General features: G+C 36.6%; 1 protein-coding gene across 3 annotated transcripts; it reads left to right on the forward strand.

Moving 5' to 3' along the window:
- Positions 1 to 6,445: 6,445 nt before the first annotated feature.
- LOC111022469 (nodulation receptor kinase) lies at positions 6,446 to 26,114 on the forward strand. 3 transcript variants are annotated; one of them, XM_022299643.2, is made up of 16 exons: positions 6,449 to 6,815; positions 6,993 to 7,356; positions 8,109 to 8,610; positions 10,655 to 11,127; positions 11,247 to 11,397; positions 11,694 to 11,765; positions 11,860 to 11,928; positions 12,205 to 12,276; positions 12,425 to 12,496; positions 12,590 to 12,768; positions 13,113 to 13,339; positions 13,632 to 13,758; positions 13,839 to 13,907; positions 24,940 to 25,129; positions 25,238 to 25,370; positions 25,458 to 26,114. In XM_022299643.2, the coding sequence occupies exons 2-16, from the start codon at positions 7,284 to 7,286 to the stop codon at positions 25,827 to 25,829; spliced, it is 2,781 nt and encodes a 926-aa protein (XP_022155335.1). In that variant the 5' UTR covers positions 6,449 to 6,815; positions 6,993 to 7,283; the 3' UTR covers positions 25,830 to 26,114. The 3 variants fall into 3 exon arrangements, 2 of the variants coding, with proteins under 2 accessions (XP_022155335.1, XP_022155334.1); XM_022299642.2 differs by having other exon boundaries at positions 7,078 to 7,356; XR_015788726.1 differs by lacking the exons at positions 25,238 to 25,370; positions 25,458 to 26,114 and adding an exon at positions 17,690 to 17,785 and having other exon boundaries at positions 6,446 to 6,815; positions 7,078 to 7,356; positions 24,940 to 25,078.
- Positions 26,115 to 26,669: the final 555 nt, after the last annotated feature.

Here is a 26,669-nt window from a genome sequence, read left to right on the forward strand (position 1 = left end):
TGCTGAGGCTTTCATCTACGTGGCTGACGGCAATAGGGCAAAAGTAGAACCAATGGGAATATTTAGATTATCTTTAGGAACTGATTTTCATTTGGATTTGTTTGAGACTTTTGTTGTTCCGTCATTTAGACGGAATTTAATTTCTATTTCTTCATTGGACAAATTTGGTTATTCTTGTTCATTTGGAAATAACAAACTAAGTCTTTTGCATAATTCAAATATTATTGATACTGGTTCATTGATTGATAATTTATATATGCTTGATAATGTTCCTTTTGATAATGAAGCATGTTTCATCACGCGGTACAAAGCGAAAATTAAATGAAAATTCTGGTGCATTATGGCACAAACGATTAGAACATATCTCTAACACTAGAATTAAGAGACTCGTGGATGAAGGAATTCTTGATTCACTTGACCTAATAGATCTTCAGGTTTGTGTTAATTGTATAAAAGGAAAAGAAACAAACAAGAGGAATATAGGTGCTGAAAGAGCTAAAGAAGTCCTAGAACTTATACAGACTGATATATGTGGACCATTCCCTACGGCTTCATGGAATGGACAACGGTATTTTATCACGTTCATTGACGATTATTCAAGATACTACTACCTATGTTTAATTCATGAGAAATCTCAAGCTCTGGACATGTTCAAATCTTTTAAAGTAGAAGTTGAACTTCAACTTAACAGGAAGATTATGTTGGGTGTGTTGCCCTAAACTCGTAGTTTGTATTTTGTAAACACAAATGTCTATTTAATAAATTTATACAATAAATTTGTTGTTGAATCATAGCTTTTCATTGTCCAAAATCCAATAAACTAAACATCCAATGTTATTTTTGATGTAATCGGGATAGTATATATACTGGGTATATAGTTGATATACGGGTATATATTTGATATACCCCTGATATATGAATGGAGATAATGTCCCGTGAATAACCTAAAGGGTCTATAGTATATGGATAAGGTTGGGTACCTTATCCTAGCAACACTATGGATACGACCTACTCTGTAAAGGTTACAGACGACTCGATCCAGGTCGTTCGTGTAGAGACATGCGAGTGAGGGTATCCTATACAATGATTTTGTATAAGACCGGACCACGAAATAGGCAATCTTTAGATGTAATACCGTTAACTAATAGGTTGTTATTTCTTAGGATGACCAGGCAACTCATTCTCAATCTTGAGTGAGTTATGGACTCCTGCCCATGAGGGCTCGTCCTTTGATCTGTATGAGTGAGAGTGGCCCGAGTCGCCGACTCAACATTCCTACCATTTTGGGGACGAGATCGAGTGGGGAGCTGGGAACATAACTTCACAAGATGAAATTCACTCCTCCCCGACTTTAAGGGAGTAGATGAGTGTTCCCTTAAATGCTGACTCCGGGACTTGAACAAGGGGCCCCACCCTCTCATTGGCCGAGAGAGACTTCCGGTTATTGGTTATACCATAACCGGGTTGTTCATTAGAGGAGCAGTGGTGTTTAAGGAGTAAGATGTAACTCATGGGTAAAATGGTAATTTGACCCATCTTGAGTTACGAACACTCGTGAAGGATTGACTCGTCATTAATGGTCGTATATCCATGGACACGAAAACATTCTGCAGTGAGAAGAGTGCAACTACGGGTCTTTAGTGGAATGACCCGTAGTTAACAAATCTAGATTAACTCGGTCAATGAGTTTGACCGATTAATCTTGCATCGTTGGAGCTTCGGATCTATAGATCCATTAGATCCCCTTGCTAGCTCATAACGGGTAAAACGAGGATCAAGTTTTTGGAAGAATTTGAATTGTTCAAATTATTTAAGGGATTATATGTATATTGATACATTATAATATATAGTTAATTGTGAATTAAAACTATATATTATGAGAGATATTATTTGAATGAGATTCAAATAAAATTAATATGAATAAGATTCATATGAAAACTATAGGTTAAAAATAATGTGCATAAGATGTACATTAAAACTATAGGTTATACGAGAGAAATGTTTTAGAATATGATTCTAATTTTATAATAAATAATTAAGTGTTAATTATTTATGTATATATATATTTATTAATTATTAATTGGATTAATAATTAATTATATTTATTAATTAATTTGATTAATTAATTATATATATATTAATATATATATATATATATATATTATTTAATAATAATAATATTAAACTCCCCTGCAATATTGTAGGGGAGTGGGAGGTTGCTGTGACGTGGGGAGTTACCCCACGTCATTGTTCTTCCTCTTCATGGGTTGGAGAAAACAAAACAAAAACACAGAAAAGAAAACTCCCACCATTTTTTTTTCTCTCAAGAGCTCTCTCAATCTCTCCCTCTCGTTCCAAAGAAATTCTCCCACAAGAACGATCTCGTTCCCAGAGGATAGCGAGGAAGGCTCGGTGGTGGTGTTCGTCGGAAATTTGTTGAAGAAACGTTCTTCAAAGGTATTGAGTTTCCACTGTATTTTCCTTCTTTCAATTTCGGTTTTATATCCCAAAAATCAGCAATGAAGATCCGCTTCCGCTCCGAGATTCACATCCCTTCAGATTAAAACGATCAGATTTGACCCTGAAGGAGAATATTATGGTCGATATGATGGATCAGGTGAACAACATCGAGAACCCTTTGAACAATGTGACATAGTTCCTCAGTACACGATGCCTGGAAAACCTAGCATGAATGGAGTTGCTGAGAGGTGAAATAGGACTCTTAAAGATATGGTAAGAAGTATGATTGCTCATTCTTCTTTGCCAGAGTCTCTTTGGGGAAAAGCATTAAAAACCGCAGTGTACATACTTAACAGAGTACCTAGAAAAGTAGTAAACAAAACCCCATATGAGCTGTGGACAGGAAAAAGACCAGCCTAAGGCATTTACATATTTGGGGATGTCCAGCGGAAGCAAGGCTTTATAAGCCAAATGAAAAGAAACTGGACTCAAGAACCATAAGCTGCTACTTTGTTGGGTATGCTGAGTGCTCTCGGGGCTTTAAGTTCTATAATCCCACTTTAAGAACCTTTTTCGAGACGGGAAATGCTCGATTTCTTGAGAATATTGAGTTTGAGGGGAGAAATGAAAGTAAAGATGTTGTATTTGAAGAAGAAAATGCTACTATCAGGAATGATGTGGTTACTTCACCTACAATTATCAGTAAAGTAGTTTTAGATAATGACACTCAAGATGAAGTTCCAACACTTGATGTCATTATCTCTCAAGACAACACTGAGGACACATCACCCTTCCCTATAGATCAACCTCAACATACTCAAGAAGTGTCATTAAGAAGATCCACTAGAGAAAGAAGAAGTGCAATACCAGATGATTAATTGTATTTCTTCAAGAACATGAGGATAGCATTGGCCTTACAGAAAATGATCCTATCAATTTTCAACAGGCAATGAAAAGTTCTAAGGTAGATAAGTGGATTGAGGCTATGCAAGATGAGATGAAATCCATGAGTGACAATGGCGTTTGGGATCTAGTTTTGAGATGAAAGATCTTGAGATGAAAGAATTGGCAATGCCTGTTTTGTTTTGGGTATACAGATACTGCAAGATCGTTCTCAAGGTATCTTAGGGTTATCACAAAAGAGTTACATTGATAAAGTATTGAGTAGGTATGACATGAATGGATGTCAGCTAGAAGATACACTCGTAGCTAAAGGAGACAAATTCAGTTTGAATCAAAGCCCTAAAAGTGATCATGAAAGGAGTGAGATGCAAAAGATTCCATACTCATCAGTCGTAAGGAGTCTTATGTACGCTCAAGTTTGCACCCGGCCTGATATAACTTTTATAGTGGGAATGCTAGGCAGATATCTGAGCAATTCAGGTATGCAACACTGGAAAGCAGTCAAGAGGGTTATGAGATATTTGCAAAGAATGAAAGATCACATGCTCACATATCGGAGATCAGATAATATAGAGATCTTTGGCTTCTCTGACTCTGATTTTGCTGGATGCTAAGATAGCAAGCAGTCCACATCTGGGTATATCTACATGATGGCAGGAGGAGCCATTTCATGAAAAAGTGTCAAGCAATCACTTGTAGCTCCTTCAACAATAGCAGCAGAGTTTGTGGCGTGCTATGAAGCATCAAATCATGGAATATGACTTAGGAATTTTGTCAGCACTTAAGATAATTGACAGTATTGAAAGACCATTGAAATTTACTGTGACAATAATTCAACAGTGTTATATTCCAATCACAACAGGAGCTCGACAAAGTCAAAACATATTGACATAAAGTATCTTGTTGTTAAGGAGATAGTTCAAAATAATTTGATAACTATAGAACACATAGGAACATATAACATGCTAGCAGATGCTCTCACCAAAGGCTTAGTACCTAAGGTCTTTCATGATCATGTAGCCCGTATGAGTGTCATTTCAGTAGATAATGCCTTGGTTGAGTGGGAGTAATTTTAATTACAGCTATGTTGTTTTATATTTTTACTGCAGAATAAAGATGATGGTTTATTTGAACTCACAATGAATATGTATTTATATATATGTTTATTGCGTTGATCTCTATAAAGTATGATTAGGACCAGTTGAGAATAGACATGAATAGATCACTATGAATGTAATTCTCATGCTGCTCTTCGACACTTCATCTATGTCATCAAGTATATTTGGTGTGGTGATCATTGAAGGTTGAGTTGCGCTTTTACATGTGACAAAAGCTACCTTGGTCCCACATTGGTATACAAGATAGACTAGATTGTAATTAAAGAAAGTGTTTTTTTTAATAGTATTTGGTTGTGCACTAAAAGTCGAAACTTATATGATTTGTCGTAGAATTCTGTTACCCAAGTGGGAGATTGTTGGAATTAATTTAATTAATTCCATTAAATGAGTAACAATTTATGATAAATTAAATGTACTACTATTCATGGGAAAAATAAGTGGTCTAATTAGGGCCCATAAACTTCCTATATGTGATGTGACCCGCTGGGCAGATACCAGCCCGTTGATTTAGGGGATTATGTGAAACCCTAGAATCAACTTATAAATACAGGGTTATGGTCTCAATATACTATGTTCCTTTAGTCTCCTATTCCCCATCTAATAAAGAGTATTTCCCATCTTTGGTCTAAAGCTGCATAGTTGAGGAAGACCCAAATCACGCAGGTATTGCTACAGGAATTTGGAATCTCTACTCGTGGATCCAGATAATTATAGTTCTTAGCCTACTCCCATACATTAATCCTATATTAAAGTTTTTGTTTTCTAACAGTATATATACATAGTGGGCTGAGGAAAAACTTTTTACGTCAAATTTATCCTCTCATTATAACTCTTTTCACTCTTTCTTTGATGGCAATTTTGTCCTTTGAATATATTTTTTCTATTTACCTCTATTAATTTAAAAAGAATAATTTTAATAATCAAAAATTAAGGTTTTTAATAAACAAGAATTAAGTTTAGATGATTTAATTTTAAATATTTAAGCACTAATCTATTAATTTAGTGAAAAATCGATTGAAAAGCCCATTACTTCTCAAACTATTAAATTCCTTCATTCTTTTCCAAATTCATTGAATGATTGAAAAACCCATTACTTCTCAAACTATTAAATTTCTTCATTCTTTGCCTGCCCTCTCTCCCGATCCTTTCATATTCTTCTACTTCCATATATAAAGATTCCTCTTCACTTTCCTGCTGACAACAAAAAATCAAGAGGTGAACGAAATGGACTGAAAAATTGCCCATTGGTGTGAAGGTAGGGGGATTTTATTTCTCCTGCTTTTACAACTGACAATGGCAACGTGCATATGTGTGATCAATAGAATTTATATTCTATAGAGAGGAGCTCGGAAGACGAAAACCTCGGTATTAATAGGAAGTTTATGGCAGCTATTGGTTCTTTTTTTTAATTATCATTGTTCACATTGGGAGAGATTGGAGAGAGCATTCAGTTCAGACGGCACGAGATGGAATCAAGTTATTTACTTTTAGAAAGCGATCATACAATACTTATAAATTGTGCATGTACAATACCCTGAACTATGTTTACAAAGGAAAAAAATTCAAATTTTATCCCTCTCAATTTCATCAAATTGAATCACAGAAGGAGAATTCTTTTAGGAATCTTTTCCTCTCAGTATAATAAAAAATGATCAATTTTACGTACTGCACATGTTACTCACTAATATAACTAAAAGGTTATGATGATAAAATTGTTATTTTCATTGTGGAAAAAATTGTTATTTATGATTTTTTTCTTTCACATTTAGATATGAAATTCTATTTTCCACCAAAATCCAATAAAATCTACTGGGTTTCAAACCAGATTAGGAGTTTAAAATCATGAAATTTAAAATCTATTAAAATTCATTCTATTCCAAAAAAAAAAACCGGCCCGACCCGAATTGAATACGGGTTTTTATTTATTTATTTATTATTATTTTTAATCGCTCTCATCTCTTCATTCTCTTCTAACCGGATTCTTTTCCTCCGTTTTTTTTCCTTCCCATCCGAAAACCTTCCCCTTTTTATGTATCTTCGTCTGAATCCCATCTTCCCCTCTTCTTCTCTCTCTCTTACATCTTTGTTCTGCACAATATCCTCTTTTCATCCTCAGATTTCTGATTCTTGTTTGTTGTTGCTTAATGCTTGTTATGGGGCTGGGTAACCACGACGATGCGGTGGCGGAAGACGGCGATTATAGCGACAGAGGATGTGGCGACGGCGGTGGGAAGTCGTTTGGTTCTGTCGCGTGCTCGATCTACCTCGAGGTTGTCGCCGATTCAGGGGATAGATCTTGGGCTAAGCTTCAATGTGGCCAACAATTTGATCTTGGTCTGTTTCTGAGTTCTAATCGGAGTTAAAAAATTTTAAACTATAATTTCTTAAACAAAAATATTTGTCCCTATCACCATCACAAAATAATAATATTAATCATACAAATAATTTATCATTAAAAAATTGGTTACAGGCTTTGTTTTTATTCTAATCAAAGCTGTACGATCGATGCAGCTTCCTTCGTGCTCCTTCTGAGGTCAAACCCAATTATCCAGCCATGTCTTCTATCTTCTGAACCTCTCTTGTTTTCTTCATACAGTAATTCAGTGAGAAAAGCCTCTAGTTAGAAGAATATCCAGCCACAATTACACGGTGATCGGAGCTGTACATATACTGGAAAAACCCAGTTGATGAGGTCGCTGGAAGACATGGAATTGATCACTAGATCAACACAGCTGATAAGTTGACGTGTTTAGTTATCGAGTTTGTCAATCAAATGGAGAGAGCTTGGTTAAGGCAGAGAAGATGATGAGAAGATTTTATCCGATTGTTCAACTATTTATCTTCATACTCGTTCTTCCAACTACCGCACAAGAAGGTTAGTGTATTTGGTCGGAGATAATTAAATTGTCCTCTCCCTTCCCATCTTATGAAAATTTTCTTCGCTTTTTTTTTCTCGAAGGATATGCATAACACCAAGAAGTTAGGTAGCCTAATTTATTATCCTTATTTTCTTTTATCAACTTTATATATATGTGATGATAATTTTAGGTAGATACATGGCAATATTGTTGTCAAGTTTGTATATATAATCTCCAAATAATCTCCAAATGGAGATGTAGGTGAAATATTGATAGAAGCAGATGGAATTAAAACGATCAAATCGTTTGTGGTTTAGTTATTGACTTGATGCACGATCCCGATTTCTGGGCCGCTTGGGTGTCACTCGAGTGCCATGTACGCTTTCGTCTCTATGTAGTCTACACATAAAAATCTTGCACTAGTGCGATGCTTTCTATCGAATGCATTATGATACTTTTAGAATTCAAGTAGGGACAAACATATATGAAGCAGAAAAAATAAAAGAGCAAGAAGAGATTTTATTTGAGAGTTTGTGCTACTGGAGAGAAAGGTGTACATGACACCTGAGTGGCATCTAAGCGGACCTCACTCAAAAATTGGCATCAGCAGCATCCATAAGATTGTTTATTTGTTATTTCGTCCTCTCCAATTTTTTCTTCTTTTCCTTACAGAATATAAAGGGTTCCTTTTGGGCCTCAGCTACTATTTTATATAATTCATTATTGTAACATTATTAAGGTAAAATTTTATTGGTGGGTGATAATGTAGGTTTTGTGAGCCTAGCATGTTGTGCCGATTCAAATTTTACAGATACAAGTACAGGCATTGTTTGGACACCAGATTCCCATTGGTTCCCAAATTCATCTAGTTGCATAAACATAAGCAATAATGCCAAGTCTCGCATCTTTGGCAAAGCGTTGGGCAAAAGATCTTGTTATCGTATAAGCACTGTCAAAGGCCAAGAATATGTTATAAGGGGTACGTTTCTGGTGAAGGAGTCGAGCGCAAGCGGGGACTCATATTTTGGTGTTTATATCGGTGCTACGCTACTGGATTTAGTGAGCTCATCCCAAGACTGGGTGGTTGAGGGAAGCTTCAAAGCTGAAAGGAAGTATGTAGACTTTTGCTTGGAGAAGGAAAAGGGAGAGCCTTATATATCCTATCTTGAACTTAGGCAACTTCATGACTTCCGGTATCTCTCAAGGTTTCCATCTCACGCTTTAAAATTGATTACCAGACTTAACCTGGGGGAACCCCGATTCAACATCAGGTATTTGCTTCCTACTTTTCAAAAATTAAACAAGGGATCATTTATTAACCTTCCCTTTTGTTTCTAATTTGATTACCTCAAGATTTGATAACTACATTTTGATAACTACATGCTCGTTTGGTAACGTTCCTTTCTCGTTTCCAATTTTCTTGAGAAGTTTATGCATTTTACGACTAACCATGTTTATTTTTTCTCATTTTTTAGAAACATTATCAAAATTGCATATAAATTTTAGAAACAACCAAAATAAATTTCTCCTTTCTTGTTCCTATTTCCAAATTTGTTCCACTAACGTAAATAAAAAAATTGTTCTATCATACTTGAATTGGAGCTATGCAATTCATTTTTCTTTATTAGAAATGAAGAAATAAGAAACATGAATGTTACTAAACGAGTCCTACCTTTCTTGTTTCTCATTTTTTTCCTCATTTTTTAGAAACATGTTCAAAATGGTATAGAAACTTTGGAAATAATGAAGACAAGTTTGTTTCTTGAACCTATGGGAATTGACATTCCAAAGGTCATGCAGTTCTATTTTTATTTATTAAAAAGGAGGGAAAGGACCTAATGTACCTCCCAATTTTAATATCATGTCTACTGCCTATGATTAATAAAATTCGGATTCAAAAATTAATTATATATGCAAATGAGAAAAAAAAATCATTCTAAATATGTTCCAATATCAATGAATAGTGTAGGTAGGTAATTTGACCCAAAATAATAATATCTAGCATAAGCTAAAAATATTTGTACATATATTACAATTTTCCCATACATCTATTAGTGATACAAGTATATAACTTTATCACTTATGTAAATAAAAAGTATATTTAAATATAGCAAAACGGTTCGCCACTCGTTACAATTCCCCTAAAAAAGAATTCTTATTGCTTAGTACAAATCTTTCCCTTAAGAGAGATCTAACAAGAGAATGAGTTAAAAAAACCTTTTAACTTATGGAAAAAACTTTCTTCCTCAATTCGTTGCATATGGACAAGTGGACCATGCATGAATTATACAAAATAAAAATAAAAAACATTTGTAGGCAAGAATTCAGGAGAGAAGTTTTGTCCTTTTAACTTATTTTTCACACAAATTTGTACAATATTTCTAAGAATGGAAGTATAGTCAAGTTTTGTCTTTTTTCTTATTTCTTTTGAGTCGGGTAAGATTGAGATTTGAACTTCCAATTTTTTTTTTGTTGATAATATCTGCTTTAACTAATAGAGTTATATACTTAGGTTGACAAGTATATTCGATTACTTGTTGAAATGAATTCAGTTCTTATCAAAAAAAAAAAAAAGAGAAATGGATTCAGTTCATCCTTAAATATTACTACTTATTTCTAATATGTAAGTTTCAAATGAATTCATTTTAAATGTCACAAAATTTAACAAATTGAAAATTTGATAACATATAATCTTGTGTTAAGGAGATAGTTTTCATCTTAACATTCAAAATGAAAGTAGAAATGGATGATATGATAAAAACTATAAACTCTATTATGTAATAGTCAAAGATTTTAATAAATCATGAATTAAAGATGAGTTTATACGAATATTTAACATAGTATTAAGATCTCACATTGAAAAGACAAAGGATTAACTTGCTCAAATGAGCATCCGGTCAAAAAATAATATTTGGCCAAGATTAATGAGTCCAAAAAATCACCATCCTTAGGGGCATGTTAAGATTAAACGTTCCAAAATATCTATTTTAGACTCTGATTATTATTATGTGGTCAATTGTTTGAATCCTTATATATTTATATTATCATAGTAATATAGGTGTTAATCAACTTAAACACAGTCAAACTTGTAAAACATTATAACCTGAAGGGTAGAGGATTGAATCTCACTCACACATATTTGTTATACTAATATTTTTAGTTATTAGAAATAAGTCGCATTTGAAAATTAGCGACTCTACTGAGGCAAACATTCTTCCAACTAAATATGCCCTAGAAATGGCATAGATAAAATCAGCTTAATTTCAGCTTGAGTGAGCATAAATTTTATGTTTTTGTTTTCTTTTCCAACTCCAGGTACCCAGATGACTTGAGCGATAGAATTTGGCAACCATCAACGTATTCTCAAAATATAGCTCGTTTATTATCAGAGCCCAATATCAATATCTCCGATGCTTCGCTTGGCGTTCCTTTGGAAGTCCTCCGAACTGCTCTTACTCATCCCACCCACCTGGTTTTCCTCCACGATGACCTCGACACAGCAACTTACGAGTATCGTATCTTCTTTCACTTTGTTGAGCTCAACAGGACTGTTAAATCCGGCCAAAGATTGTTCGACGTTTATATAAATAGTGAAAAGAAAGCAACCAACTATGACATTTTAGCCCATGGGTCCAACTACAGGTGGGAATTTTATGATATTCTGGCCAATGGGTCACTTAATTTGACCTTGGTTAAGGCCTCAATCGGGTCTGAGTTAGGACCCACTTGCAGTGCTTATGAGATCATGCAGGTACGTCCATGGATTCTGGAGTCTGACGAGGGGGATGGTAAGATTAAGTTCTGTTCAGTTTTGAAAGAAAATGTTAGATTTGTTTTTTCTTTTAACATTTTTAATTTATTACTAATTGGCCAATCTGCGTCACTTCATCCATTTTTGTCTTCCCAGTGGAAGTAGTTTTGGAGGTGAGGGATGAGTTGTTGGTAGCTAACCAACAAAACGAAGTCTTGGGTAGTTGGTCAGGGGATCCTTGTCTTACGATTCCCTGGGACGGTCTGACGTGCGACTCCATCAATGGATCCTCAGTTATCACCAAACTGTTAGTAGTTCCATACTATTGTTCTCAAGTTGTCTTGTGCTAATTTAACTGTGCTGTTGTTAAATACCTCGAGTTGGACAAAATAAATGGAAAATTTTGATAGTGGCAGGATTTGATCTCAGAATCTCTTACCTGCCTTACTAAAGTTGCAGAATTTTGAGCTATTAAGTTGGTTTCATTAAATCATATAAATTACTTCTTCTGGTTCTCCCTAGTTAATGAAGTGGCTATTTCCAGTTATTGATTATGTTTGGTGTAGGCCTTTACCATATTACCTTTTTTTTGCAATTTTCCAGGGACCTCTCTGCACATAAATTCAAAGGATTGTTTCCCGACAGTTTATCTAAGCTGGCCCATTTACAAACTCTGTATGGTTCACTCAACATGTGTTGTATTTTGGTCGTTAATGTTTAGGTGACTAAACGAAGTTTAACTTCAGAATGTTCTTTTTGTGAAATGCAGGGACCTCAGCAACAATGACTTCACCGGAAGCCTCCCATCATTTCCCGCTTCTTCAGTGTTGATATCAGTGTAATAAGCTCTGATGTTTATTTATTTGGTTATGGACCGCCCTTTAACTCCCTCAATATAGATTTATGAGGAAGGAATTATGTTGCAGATAACTTTGTTGAATATATTGTGTTTCACAATCTGTACACAATACTTGATTTCCCTAAATGGTTCCAATTATTTTTTTTTTAATTATTTTCGTCCTAAATTCTAGTGAGGACAAGTTGAAAAATCAAAATATGCATCAGAAGCTAAGAGAAATTTTCATTTTCATTTTCCCTCAATTTTCATATCCAGGGATCTGAGCCACAATAATTTTAGGGGAGAACTTCCTGAATCTCTTGCTTTGTTACCACATTTAAAAACATTGTAAGTTGTTTCAGAGTATTGTGCAATCTTCTTTAGCATCCAAAATTTGTATAATTTAACTTCTGCAAACTATAGCCACTGCCTCAATTAAATCATGAACCGTTGTTATGAATCTGCTTCTGTTATCAGTGTTCTGATTTATGTGTAGAAATTTTGGCTGCAATCCTTACTTTGGCAAGGAGCTTCCACCCAACTTCAATATGTCGAGACTTAATACAGAGTAAGAGTTATTTTATCCACAATCATATAGGTCAAAATACCATTTACGATGCGAGACATATCAACCAAAACTAAAGATCTTATCTCATTTCAGCTATGGAATGTGTGATCATTCAGCATCAACATTTCCGAAACAAGGAATTATCATAGGGACTGTTGCAAGTGGATCAGTTCTTTTTACTGTTATTATTGGTGTCATTTATGTATACTGTTGCAGACATAAATTTGCATTTAAAGGGAGATATGTTATGAAAAGAGAACTTATGGCAAAAGGTGAGATGCTTTCCTACCACTTAATGACTCATATCTTAAGATTTACAGAGATAAAATGATTGTTGTTTCTAGATATTGAAAGAAAAGAAAAATCATTGTACACCATTGTCAAATTGATTGTGCAAAGTTCCACGAGGAAGACGTGCATGAAATTTAACTGTGTAAAACAAAGTTCAACCCAAGGATCAGTATGACCCTGACTACTATGTTAGATTGTCAGGAAATACTTTGCAATCATCCATCTGGGTTTTTTTTTTAAATTTAAAATTATTCAGGTGATGTTCATATGTTATTGCTTTGTGAAATAACTGTTGTTACTTAGTGAGACCTGCTTGGAAATGCAGATATAATCATTTCTCTACCCAGCATAGGCGATGTTGTTATAAAATCAATATGCATAGAGACATTTACTCTCGAGCATATTGAAGCTGCTACCCAACAATACAAAACCTTAATAGGTGAAGGAGGGTTTGGATCTGTTTATCGTGGCACTTTGCCTGACGGTGAGGAAGTGGCTGTAAAGGTCCGGTCTGCCACATCTACCCAGGGAACGCGGGAATTTGAAAATGAGGTTCATACGAGAGTCCCAATTGTTTTCTCCTTTCTCTTATCCGTTATCCCATCTTTTTTCTGATTCTAATAGAAAACGTCAATCTTTTGTCAATATTTATTCCTTTTCAATTCTTACCAGTCTATTCTATCATCATTAATTTTGTTTGGATCAAGTTACTGGACACAATTTAGCTAGTACATTTTTATTAAAAATAAAATTATTATTTTATGTCTTAAATTGCTCCCACAAGTTATAAACCGTAGATGTATTCTTCTTACCCCAACTGAATTTGCTCATTTCTGCTATACAGCTAAATCTTCTTTCAGCTATTAGGCACGAGAACCTAGTACTTCTTCTTGGTTATTGTTGTGAAAACGACCAACAAATTCTTGTTTACCCTTTTATGTCAAATGGATCACTGCAAGATCGTCTCTATGGTAATTTACATGCTGAATCATTTCCACCGTATCCTAATTATTGTATAATATTTCTAAAACCAAATACTGCAATCTAACAGGGGAACTGGCAAAGAGGAAGACACTGGATTGGCCCACAAGACTTTCAATTGCACTTGGTGCTGCTAGAGGCAAGTAATATCAGTATGCAGTCATTTAGTTTCTAATTCATTAAACTACAACCTATTCAATGAGAAAGAAACTTGGACTTGACTTTGATATTACCATGCATTCTAATTTTGTGTTAGTCCTCCAGTGGTCTACTCTTATATGACAAAAGTGTAAAAGGGTAAATGGGGTTAGTTAAAGTTGGATAAGGGGGAGAGAATGAATTTTCTCATGTTTAGGAATCTTGTGACTGGCAATACAAGTGGTTATCACCTAGTCAAATGTAAAATATTTTTCTTCCTATTGATTCGTGGTGTATTGGGGTTTTTTGTAATCCCTAGGGTACAGGTCGAAGGATTTCTTCTCTCTCCCCATACTCTTTTTGTACATCTATGTTCCTCAATGCAATTGTTTTGGTGGTTTCCATCAAAATTACAAAATTAATATAAAAAGATAATAATTATTTGGAATGGACTACTTGGTTGTTGCACATTTTCAGTTCTGGGAATTCTTTTTTTTTTTAACAAGAAACAAACTTCTCATTAAGATAATGAAAAGGAACAAAATTGTTCAAAATACAAACTCTCGAAAGAGTGAGGATACAAAGAAAAAACAAAATAATACAGATAGATAAACTTAGTAAGGTGCCACAAAAACACTCCAATTCGAGGAAATCAAACTAGGAGAATAATGGTTAAATAAGGGAGATAGAGAACTCCATTGCGAAGCCTTATATTTGACAAGATCAAATCGAGCTGAAGGAGATTGCCTCTTATCTTCAAAAATCCTCAAATTCCTTTCAAACCACAGCTCATACACTAGGGCCTTTACTCTGTTAAACCAAAGAACAGAAGTTTTGGGATTCAAAACAGGCCCCATAAGTAACCGGCACAAATTATCCGCCATCTCGTTACCAAAAACCCATGCCAAATTGAATTCTTCCAACAGAAAATTCCAACACTGTATTGCGTAGGGACAAAAGAAGAAAATGTGAACCATACTTTCTTCATTAGCCAAACAAAAGGAGCAGACTGAAGGTAATAGACTAATATTTGGAAGTTTCTTTTGAAGAACATCAATTGTATTAACCTTCCCATAAAGAAGAATCCAATGTAAAGAAGCTCACTTTTTTTGGACTCTTGGATTTCCAAATAGCCTTGAATAAGGCTTTTGGGATAGAAATATCACTGCCCAGCTTACAAATTGAATCAACAGTGAATAACCCCGAACTTCCCAACGACCATTTTCTGCTATCCGGAACACTGCTAGGGTGATAAGAATGAAGCAAGCACACTAATGAGATAAATTCTTCCATTTCATCATCTTTTAATAGCCTCTGCGTAAAAATTTTCCAAGACAAAGTATGAGAATCCCAAAAATCAGCCACTGTCCCTGAAGGCAAGAGTGAGAGCCTAAAAATCTTTGGGAATTTATCCCTAAGAAGCTGATCCTCAACCCATTTACTCCCAAAACAGAATTCGCTCACCAGTACCAAGTTTGAAGTGCTAAAAAGGCATCCGTTGGAATGTTTTCACATTGCCAAATTCAAAGTTTCTCAATGGTGTGCTCTTTCCAATCTTTTTATCAATTACTCACCTAGCATGATTGATTCTAATTGGGATGCTTTTAGCTCTCCTTTATAATTTTATTTATTTTGTTTCAACTTTATGTGTTTTGTACTCATTTTTTTGTTATTTTTATTTTTATTTTTTATCTTTCTCACTCCTTTGGAGTTTGTATCCTTGAACATTTTGTGTTCTTTTTCATTTACCAATGAAAAGTTCGTTTCCTGTTCAAAAAAAAAAAAGTACCAAGTTTGAAGGTCGAAAACTTGTTCCAGTGCAACAACTGCCAAATGATGTTGATCCAAGGTCTTCTAAGGCAACCATTCTTCATAATACCCGAGGACCAACCCATCTCAGATTCACCGTGTAAGCTTACAATCACTTTATGCCATAATGCATCTGGTTTGCTCTTGAATCGCCAGCCCCATTTGGCCAAAAGTGCAGAATTCTTCTTAGAAAGACTGCGAACTCCCAAACCACCCTTCTCCAATAGCATAGAAGTGATCTTCCAATCAACCTGTTGAATTAGTTAGAAGTTAAGATTATGTGGACTTAGTTAGAAGTTGTTTAGATTTTGTGTTTAAATTTAGCAAATAAATCTCTTTTTTTGTTAGGGAAGTTAGGAGGTTATTCCTAGATTTTGTTTCCTCTTGTAACCTATAAATAGTGCCTCTATTCCTCATCTTTGATCAATCAATTTGAGAATTTATTTCTTCTCTCTTTTCTCGTGTATGTCTCTCTGGTGTCTCTATCCTTAGTTTTTATGGTATCAGAGATAGGTTTAGATTGACACCAGAATGGTTAAAACAACCATGATGACTGATGTGCGCAAGGATGAGAGTTCCGACGGATCGAATACGACCTCAATTTCTCTCCCTAAAAGCACATCCACGACACTTCACATCTCTATCTCTGAAAACACTTCGCTCCAAATTACCTCTCCAAAACTCAATGGAAAAAATTTTCTGCAATGGTCTCGATCGGCCCTCCTAGTTATTCGTGGCCGGAGTCGACTCGGGTACATCAATGGCACAATAGCAGAACCAGATGAAGCTGACCCTTCTTTTTCCGTGTGGGATGCACAAAACTCAATGGTCATGGCATGGCTCATTAACTCGATGGAGGAGGACATTAAAGAATCCTTCATCTTCTACTCAACAGCAAAGGATCTTTGGAATGCGCTCACTATGGCTTTTTCTGATTTTGATAACTCGGCTCAATTGTTTGAATTACGCAATAAGGCACGTTCCTTACGACAAGGTGAATCCGATGTCACCCAATACTACAGCTCATTACGTAGGTTGTGGGCTGAACTTGATTTATGTCTCAATCTCGAATGGGAGAACTCGAAGGATGCTGAACGCTTCCGCAAACACGTCGAGAAGGAACGAATTTATGATTTTCTTGCAGGTCTTCGTCCGGAATTAGATGATGTGCGTGGCCGCTTACTTGCCACAAAGCCAATCCCAGCCATTGACGAAATCTTCGCAGAAGTTCGTTGGGGGTCAAGCCGTAAATGTGTGATGATGGGTGATACACACACAAAACCTCTGTCCCTCTCACTGGAATCATCAGCTCTGGCGGCACGAGGTCCACCACCATCTTCATCCCGATCTACTCGTCTGAACAACCTATGGTGTGATCATTGTAAGCGCACAAACCATACAAAAGATCGGTGTTGGGAACTCCATGGTCGTCCTCAACGGAAGAATTTATCAGGGGATTATCGGCCACCTCCACCTACAAATACTCCATCTTCTCGAACCAGCTCCTCCGGCTATCAAGTGGGCCCTAGTGTGTCAAACTCCCAAGATTTGGCCATCTCTCTCCCTCCATTTTCGAAGGCACAACTTGAACAGCTCTATCGCCTCTTAACACCGCTGGTTGAGTCTACTCCTTCGTCAAGTTTTGTGGCACAACGAGGTATTTTTAGTGCAGCTTTAACAAGTCAGCAGCATTCCGATCAGTGGATCTTAGATTCGGGTGCAACTGATCATATGACCGCTTTTCATGATATGTTTACCATGTACTCACCCAACCCGATTCAGACACATGTCAAGCTTGCAGATGGGTCATCGGCCATTATTAAGGGCTTTGGTTCTGTTATTCTTAGCCCAAACATTACATTGCACTCAGTGCTCCATGTGCCTAAATTATGTTGCAATCTAATTTCTGTTCAGAAGTTGACTCATGATTTAAAGTGTCAAGCCCTATTCACTGACTCTAAGTGTTTGTTTCAGGACTTGATAACGGGAACGACGATTGACAATGCTGATGGCTTTGAAGGGCTCTACTACTTCAGAGGACCAAGTCTAAGAAATAAACAAGTTCTCCAGGTTGGTAGTGAGTCGAATTCTAGGGAACAACAAATTCTACTTTTACATCGCCGTTTAGGGCACCCGAGTTTTCAGTATCTTAAACATTTGTACCCTTCACTTTTTCATAAAGATGACCTTTTTACTTGCGAAGTGTGTCAACTTGCAAAACACTCTCGTACATCTTATCCTTCTGTTGAGTATATACCATCCAGTCCATTCACAATGATTCATAGTGATTTATGGGGGCCGTCTCACATCAAAACTATGTTCGGTAAACGTTGGTTCCTTACCTTCACTGATGACCACACTAGGGTTTGTTGGGTCTATTTACTTAAAGAAAAATCAGAAACTACATCAATCTTTCAACAGTTCCATTCTCTCATTCATAATCAATTTAATACGAGAATCAAAATTCTTCGCACAGATAAGGGGACAGAATATTTTAATCAAATATTGGGAACTTTCCTGTCTCAAAATGGAATCATTCACCAAAGTTCCTGTGTCATTACCCCCCAACAAAATGGTATAGCTGAAAGGAAAAATAGGCATCTTTTAGAAACTGCTCGTGCTCTCATGTTCACCAATTCTGTTCCTAACTGTTTTTGGGGTGATGCTGTCCTTACTGCTTGTTATCTCATTAATCGGATGCCCTCTCGTGTTCTGAAATTTAACACTCCACTAGAAATCTTACTCACTATCTATCCGCAAATCCGGTCTGTCCTCACAATTCCCCTCAAAATATTTGGATGTACTGCATTCACTCATGTTTATGATCATGAACGTCACAAATTGGAGCCAAAAGCCAGAAAGTGTGTCTTCCTTGGTTACTCTCCTACTCAAAAAGGCTATAAATGCTATTGTCCATTCACCAATAAATTTTACACTACCATGGATGTCACATTTTTTGAGTCTCAATCTTTTTTCTCCCTAAATTCCCCTCAGGGGGAGACTGAGCCTATTACAAGTAGTCTTGATGGAAATTTTTGGGAGATTGACGATCTAAATACCAGAATTGAGTCCCCTCAGTCAAAAATACCTGAGATTGATGGTCTAAATACCGAGTCACCTCAGCCAAAAATACCTATCCCGATCGTCCCAATTACTCAGATAGAAGAGTCAGTTCCTATTATTTCCTGTAATAATGAAGATGATCAAGTCAACCCAAATCGAAGTGACAAGCAACCTGAGACTCTTGTTTATTCTCGGCGACAAACGGTTCAAAGAGGAGTGGAGCCACCACAGCCTCAACAGCAAAGTCATGAATCCATCTCGTCCTTAGGTACTGAACAATCTACCCTTGTGCCTCAAGACAATACTAATGATCTTGATCTTCCTATTGCACTTAGGAAGGGTGTGAGATCATGTACTCAACATCCAATTGCTTGATGTATTGGTTATAGTCATTTATCTTCAGCAGTTCAGACCTTGGCTCTCAATCTGGAAGCCAATGAGGTACAAAATCCATTCAAGAGGCTACGAGCAATCCACAGTGGAAAAATGCGGTAGATGATAAAATGAAGGCTTTGAAGCTTAATGATACGTGGACAGTAGTTGATCGTCCTCAAGATAAACCAACGGTAGGATGCCGATGGATCTTTACTGTCAAATATAAGGCTGATGGGTCCATTGAAAGGTATAAAGCAAGATTGGTGGCCAAAGGATACTCTCAGACTTTTGGGGTAGACTATTAGGAGACATTTGCACCCGTTGCAAAATTAAACACAATCCGTGTCCTCTTGTCTCTTGCTGCAAATCTGGATTGGAAACTACAACAACTGGATGTCAAGAATGCATTCCTCAATGGAGATTTGGAAGAAGAGGTGTACATGGACCTTCCTCTTGGATTTGGCATTGATAAGTATGATGGAAAGGTGTGTAAGCTGAAGAAATCTCTCTATGGTTTAAAACAATCCCCACGTGCATGGTTCGGGCGATTTTCAAAGGCTGTTTGTAAACAAGGATATACCCAAGCTCAAACTGACCATACAATGTTATATAGGCACTCTCAAGGTAAGATCACCATCCTCATTGTTTATGTCGATGATATTATTGTCACAGGTGACCATCATGAAGAAATAGAGAGACTAAAACAGGCACTTGGAAAGGAGTTCGAAATAAAGGACCTGGGAACACTTCGGTATTTTCTAGGGATGGAAGTTGCTAGGAGCAAAACTGGTATATCTGTGTGTCAAAGAAAATATGTACTAGACCTCTTGAAGGAAACCGGAATGCTTGGATGTAAACCATCTGATACTCCAATAAGTCCCAATCATAAGTTGGGAGAGAGCCTAGATGAGGTACCCGTTGATAAAGGGAGATATCAACGTCTTGTTGGAAGATTAATCTATTTATCCCACACTAGGCCGGATATTGCATTTGCAGTGAGTGTTGTAAGTCAATACATGCATGCTCCTACTGAAGAACACATGGAAGTCGTGTATCATATTCTTAGATATCTTAAAGGAACTCCAGGGCTTGGATTATTTTTCGGATGATGACAGAAAGATTAAGGTGTTTACAGATGCTGATTGGGCAGGTTCTATTCAAGATAGGAGATCTACGACAGGATATTGTACCTTCGTATGGGGTAATCTTGTTACATGGTGGAGTAAGAAACAATCAGTTGTTGCAAGTAGTGCTGAGGCTGAATTCAGGGCATTATCTCATGGTATTTGTGAGATAATGTGGCTGAAACTCCTCCTCCAAGAACTCAAGATCAGGTTTGATAGTTCAATGGAAGTCTATTGTGACAACAAGGCTGCAATTGCTATTGCACACAATCCAGTGCATCATGATCGTACTAAACATGTTGAGGTTGACAGGCATTTTATCAAGGAGAAGATTGAAGAGAAATTATAAATCTGATGTATGTTCCATCATCAGATCAAGTTGCAGATATCCTAACAAAAGGACTCTTGAGACCCGTATTTGAAAGGTTGTTGATCAAGCTGAAACTGTTCAATCTGTATAGTCCAGCTTGAGGGGGAGTGTTGAATTAGTTAGAAGTTAAGATTATGTGGACTTAGTTAGAAGTTGTTTTAAAGTTGTTTAGATTTTGTGTTTAAATTTAGCAAATAAATCTCCTTTTTTGTTAGGGAAGTTAGGAGGTTATTCCTAGATTTTGTTTCCTCTTGTAACCTATAAATAGTGCCTCTATTCCTCATCTTTGATCAATCAATTTGAGAATTTATTTCTTCTCTCTTTTCTCGTGTATGTCTCTCTGGTGTCTCTATCCTTAGTTTTTACAACCAAATGATTTAAAGAGCTAGAAGAACCACTATTCCAGAGAAAGGATCTTATCTTCCTTTCAACTTGTTTGCAAACTCCTGAAGCAATTTGAAACAAAGAAAAGTAATAAAGAGGGAGATTAGTTAAGACCGACTTACAAAGTGTTAGTCGCCCTCCTCTAGATAATTAAAACCGCCTCCATCTATCCAACTTCTTCTCAATTTTTTCTAAGATGGGACTCCAAAAAATACTGCTGAATTTGGATTACCCCCAGGAGGTAGTCCTAAATACTGAAAAGGGAGGGAAGCAACCTGGCAATTCAAGGATTCAGCTACTTGAAGAACTTTTCCAGATTTTATATTAATACCAAAATAACAGATTTCTCCCAATTAACCGAAAATCCCGACATTTGCTCGTAAGTTTTAATAGCCTTGATAAGGTTATCCAACATACCATCATTGTCCTTACAAAAAAGAAGAATATCGTTAGCAAGTTGTAAGTGAGATATGTGGACCTTATCTCTTCCGATCAAGAAACCTTCATAAAAGTCTCCCACATTGGTGCTGTCCAAGATACTGCTAAAGACATCCCCAACAAGAAGGAAGAGAAAAGGCGATAAAGGGTCCCCTTGTCTTAAACCTCTTGAAGCCAAAATATGACCCTTAGGTCTTCCCCATTAATAAAGATGGAGAACTTGGTGCCTGTAACGCACCCATTGATCCATTTACACCATTTCTTCCCAAACTGTTTTTGTGAGAGAACGTCTTCAAGAAAGGCCCAATCAACCTTGTCGAATGCCTTTTCAAGGTCAAGTTTAAGATCCAGCCACTTTTCTTTCGGGATTTATAATCCTCTACTGCTTCATTGGCAATCAGGACTAGGAATTCTTTATTAATATTTAAATCCCTGATGATTGGATGGGTGATGTATTTTTTGCACCAAGCAGCGATAATGAGTTGTGCAGCAGGTAGGTATGGATACCTATATGGTGAAATTGTTACACATGAGATGATCTTGCTTATGGCAAAAAAGGAAGATGGCGAGAAGTAACTTAAAAGAATCCTCCTGAATAAATTGCGAGACAAAATTGTTGTATGAATCTCTAAGGCAATCTGAGTTTGAACACAAAACTATTGACTCTAATTTTGTGTTCACCTTCAATTGAGGATTTGGGTGTAGGATTTTGCCACCCTTCCTCGAACGAGGGGGAGCTTTTGAATCAGTAGTCATATTGAGACCTCCAAATAGAGGATGGCTGATTTCTTGTCAGAATAGGAGATGGCCTGAGAGAAGCTTTGAGGCAGAAATTTGGGAGGCTTTAAAAGGTCTTGGTAAAAATAAGGGCCGGATGGGTTCTCACCTCTGAATTTTTTATAAAATTCTGGAAATATTGGAAGAGTGATTTCATGAGATTTTTTGCAGGAACGGACAAGTGAATGCGTGCATAAAGAAAATTTTATTTGTGTTGTGCCTGAAAGAGATTAAGTGGTTCTAAGACTTTCAGCCTATAAGTCTTACAACAATCACCTACAAGATTTTAGCTAAAGTACTAGCAGAGCCACTAGCAGAAAAGCTCGATAAAGTCATAGCTTCCACCATCTCAAGGAATCAAAGCGCTTTTTTGACCGGAAGGCAGATTCTTGATCCTATTCTTATTGCAAACGAAATTGTAAAAGATTAGTCAGAAGGAAGGGTGGTTGGATTCTCAAACTGGATGTAGAAAAAGCTTTTGATAGAGTGGACTGGAGTTGTCTCTCAAAAATTCTTCAGAAAGCTTTTGGTAAAAAATGGATCGGTTGGATCAATGGTTGTATCAGAGACCCTAAATTTTCTGTCTTTGTTAATGGAAGACCTAGAGCTAGAATCAAAGCTTCAACAAGGTTGAGACAAGGTGATCCCCGTTCACCTTTTATCTTCTAGTAGGTGATATGCTAAGTAGTTTGATGGAAAATGTTCATTTGAAATGAGCTTTTGGGGGCTTCATAGTAGGGAGAGGCCTGGTCCACATTTCTCATTTGCAATTTGCGGATGATACTTTACATTTTTGTAAAGATGAAGAAGTTATGTTGGAATTACTATTTGATTCTATCAAGGCTTTTGAATGGCTTTCGGGGATGAAGGTTAATTGGAAAAAATCTTCTTTGAGTGGTGTTAACATGGAAGTTCCAAGGGCAAGGCAGGTTGCTGGAAAGTTTAACTGCAAAGCGGTTCATTTATCGGTACTTTACTTAGGCTCGCCTTTAGGAGGGAATCCTAAGTCAGATGAATTCTGGTCTCCTATCCAAGAGAATTTCTAAGAAGCTGGACAGATGGAAGAGATGTCAACTTTCGAGGGGAGGAAGATTGACTTTATGTCAGTCAGTTCTTGGAAGCATTCCTTTCTATATCCATTTTCAAGCTGCCTGGAAGGATATGTAAGCAGATAAAAAATATATTTTGGGGAGATACTCCGAAAGGATCATTAAAGCACTTGTCCGCTGGGTATTGTTTTCCAATCTCGTGAATCAGGTGGTTTGGATATTGGCTGTCTTCTTAAGAGAAATGGGGCTCTCCTATCCAAGTGGGGGTGGTGATTTAGCACTGAATCTTCGGCTTTATGGCGATTGGTTGTGGCCAGTATTTATGGCACAGGTCGGTAGGGTTGGAATGTGATAATTTTTTTTTTTTTTGTTTTTGAACAGGAAACGAAATTTTCATTGATAAATGAAAAGGAACATAAAATGTTCAAGGATACAAACTCCAAAGGAGTGAGAAAGATAAAACATAAAGTTGAAAGAAAATAAATAAAATTACAAAGGAGAGCTAAAAGCATCCCAATTAGAATCAATCATGCTAGGTGAGTAATTGACAAAAAGATTGGAAAGAGCACACCATTGAGAGCACACCATGGAATGTGATAATTAAGAAGAATGGTTCTGGCCGAAGTCCTTGGAACAATAGTAATAAACAGTGGCAGCAGGTGGAAAAGTTATCTCAGTTTAAAGCTGGTAATGGTAGAAGAACTCGTTTCTGGTACCATATATGGATTGGGTCTTCCTCGTTTTAGGACATATTTCATGCTATATTCAGTATTTCTTCTTCACCTTTAATGTTTGTGTAATGCTTGGATAACTGTTCGCTTTCTTGGAGGTCGGAACTAGAAAGTCGCTGAAGGATTCAGAGATTGATGACTTTGTGGGCCTATTATCTAGTTTGTCCTCTTTTAATCCTAGTTTGGAGGAGGATGCTAGAAGTTGGATTTTTGAACCAGCGGGTTCTTACTCAGTCAGTATGGAGAGTCTTCAACTCTACCTAAAGACTACTGTCCTCTGCTGTGGAATCAAGGCTGCCCTAAGAAGGTGAATTTATTGTCCTATTCTTCTCGATGGGAAGGTAAATACTGAAGAGGTACTTCAGAAGAAATTGCCTAATATGGCTTTGCAGCCTTCGTTTTGTGTGTTGTGTGCTGCGGATGGGGAAGTTCAGAACCACTTGATTTTTTGACCTTCTGTGTCGGTGTGTTGGAGTTTTTCTTTCAGCTTTTCAACCTATGAATGTTTCTAGAAGTCTTTTCCAGCCACTGTTTGACACAAAGTTTCTTCCTAAAGCTAACCTCCTTGGATTAATGGTCTCAAGGCGTTAACTTTTTTAAGTTTGGTTCGAAAGGAACCAAAGGTTGTTCGAAGGAAAATGGAGGTCTTACCTAGACTGTTTCAACATCACTAAGTTTAAGGCCTCTCAATGGTTTGCTTTTTTGATTTTCTAGCATGATTTGTTTGAATTGGGAGACTTTTATATCTCCTTGAACAACTTTTGTTCCTTTTCATCGATCAATGAAAAGTTAGTATCTTGTTTAATAAAGAGGAAAAAAAAAAGAAAAAAAGTCATATTGAGACCTTATATTTAGGAATTAACACTGTGGATGTGAGGGCGTTTCAAAGAATCCTATCTTTTTACTTTTTCAGGTTTGACGTATCTTCACACATTCGCTGGGCGATGTGTTATACATAGAGATGTAAAATCAAGTAACATACTTTTGGATCATAGTATGTGTGCCAAGGTTGCAGATTTTGGGTTTTCCAAATATGCACCTCAAGAGGGTGAAAGTGGTGCTTCCCTGGAGGTCAGAGGAACTGCTGGATATTTAGATCCCGAGTAAGATTTTTGTTCCACTCTGCCTTTTGTTCACATCTTAATCACTCTAGTAAGAGATGATATATAGTTTCATGTAAATTTCTGATTCATAATTGTTGTTCACTTCAGGTACTATACGACCCATCATTTGTCTGCTAAAAGTGATGTGTTTAGCTTTGGCGTGGTTCTCCTTGAAATAATAAGTGGTCGGGAGCCACTGAACATTCATAAGCCACGCAATGAGTGGAGCTTGGTTGAGTGGGTATGATCCAATTCCTTGATATTTTAACTTGAAAAAGATGACGATTTACTTCATTTCTGTTCTGAAATTTTGGGTTTGGAAGTGCAGGCCAAAAGTAATATAAGGGAGTCGAAGATGGAGGACATTGTGGATCCTTCCATCAAAGGAGGCTACCATGCAGAGGCAATGTGGAGAGTGGTGGAGGTGGCATTGGCATGTACTGAGCCCTCCTCGGCGTATCGACCGTGCATGGGTGACATTGTGCGTGAGCTAGAAGATTCTTTAATCATAGAGAACAATGCTTCAGAATATATGAGGTCCATAGATAGTTTGGGAGGGTATAGCTTGGGAGGATCGAATCGTTTTTCAATGGTCATGGACAGAAAGGCAGTAGTTCAAGTTCAACCACCCACTCCAACTCCCACAGAGCCATCGCCAATCTCACATGAGTTGGCGTTGGCCCCACCAGAGCCAAGGTAGTGTCTGTCCCTCCTGAAACTAGATAACTAAATTTCGCTAGTCTGCAGATAACGAGGATTCATGTACACCATTTGAGGAATGCTGAAACAGCGTGTATATTCCTGCTTTTATGAGAGGCTACTATATTATCATCTTTTCTTCTTTCAAAGAAAAGAAAAAGTGTATATATATTATATATATATATATAGATATGTTGCTGTAGCCATATATCCTCCCCACGCAGGGCATGTACGCGTACAACTAACTATTTATCTTACTGAAAAACAGAAAACCTTTTTCTCGTTCTGCATTTTTCTCTCCTACCCCCTACCCGTCAAATGTTTAGTGATGGTAGAGTTATGGCTCCTATCTCTATGGCATCAAGATAAAGCTATAAAGCAGATTTAAAGACTTTCCAATTAAGCTATAAAGCAGATTTAAAGACTTTCCAATTAAGTCTGATTGGTTTGTTGATCTACCTTATACTAAGTCAAATATTATGCATTTTGTTAGTATCGTTTCAAGTAATTTTGAGACTGTTGAGATATTTACAAGGTATAAAAGTATGTAAGGAAAATTGTAAGTTGGTCAGCTACATTGATAATGATTGGGCATGTTCCCATCAAAAGAGCACTTCAGATATGTTTCTGCTTGGGATCTGGAGTTTGAAAATGCAACAAATAATAGTTTTATCTTGAACTAATAATAAGGAAATTTGTACCTTCCTCATATTTCTGCAACATATCAGCATATCCAATGACTTTATGAGTGACTAAGAAATGAATGTCAATTTACTCGACAAGATTGCACCATCAATTATTAACTTCATAGATTAGCTCATTGATCGAAATAGACTCGAGT

This window comes from Momordica charantia (genome assembly GCF_013281855.1).
Source record: "Momordica charantia cultivar OHB3-1 chromosome 11 unlocalized genomic scaffold, Mcharantia_2.0 BLBB01000011.1, whole genome shotgun sequence".
Lineage (NCBI taxonomy): Eukaryota > Viridiplantae > Streptophyta > Magnoliopsida > Cucurbitales > Cucurbitaceae > Momordica > Momordica charantia.

What these genes read in the sequence shown, in the direction of transcription:
- LOC111022469 (XM_022299643.2), top strand. Translation starts at nt 7,284, where the DNA reads ATGATGAGAAGATTTTATCCGATTGTTCAACTATTTATCTTCATACTC. An exon ending in TTACCACATTTAAAAACATT is followed by an intron (nt 12,277 to 12,424) that starts GTAAGTTGTTTC and finishes ATTTATGTGTAG; the next exon opens with AAATTTTGGCTGCAATCCTT. An exon ending in AAGAGAACTTATGGCAAAAG is followed by an intron (nt 12,769 to 13,112) that starts GTGAGATGCTTT and finishes TTGGAAATGCAG; the next exon opens with ATATAATCATTTCTCTACCC.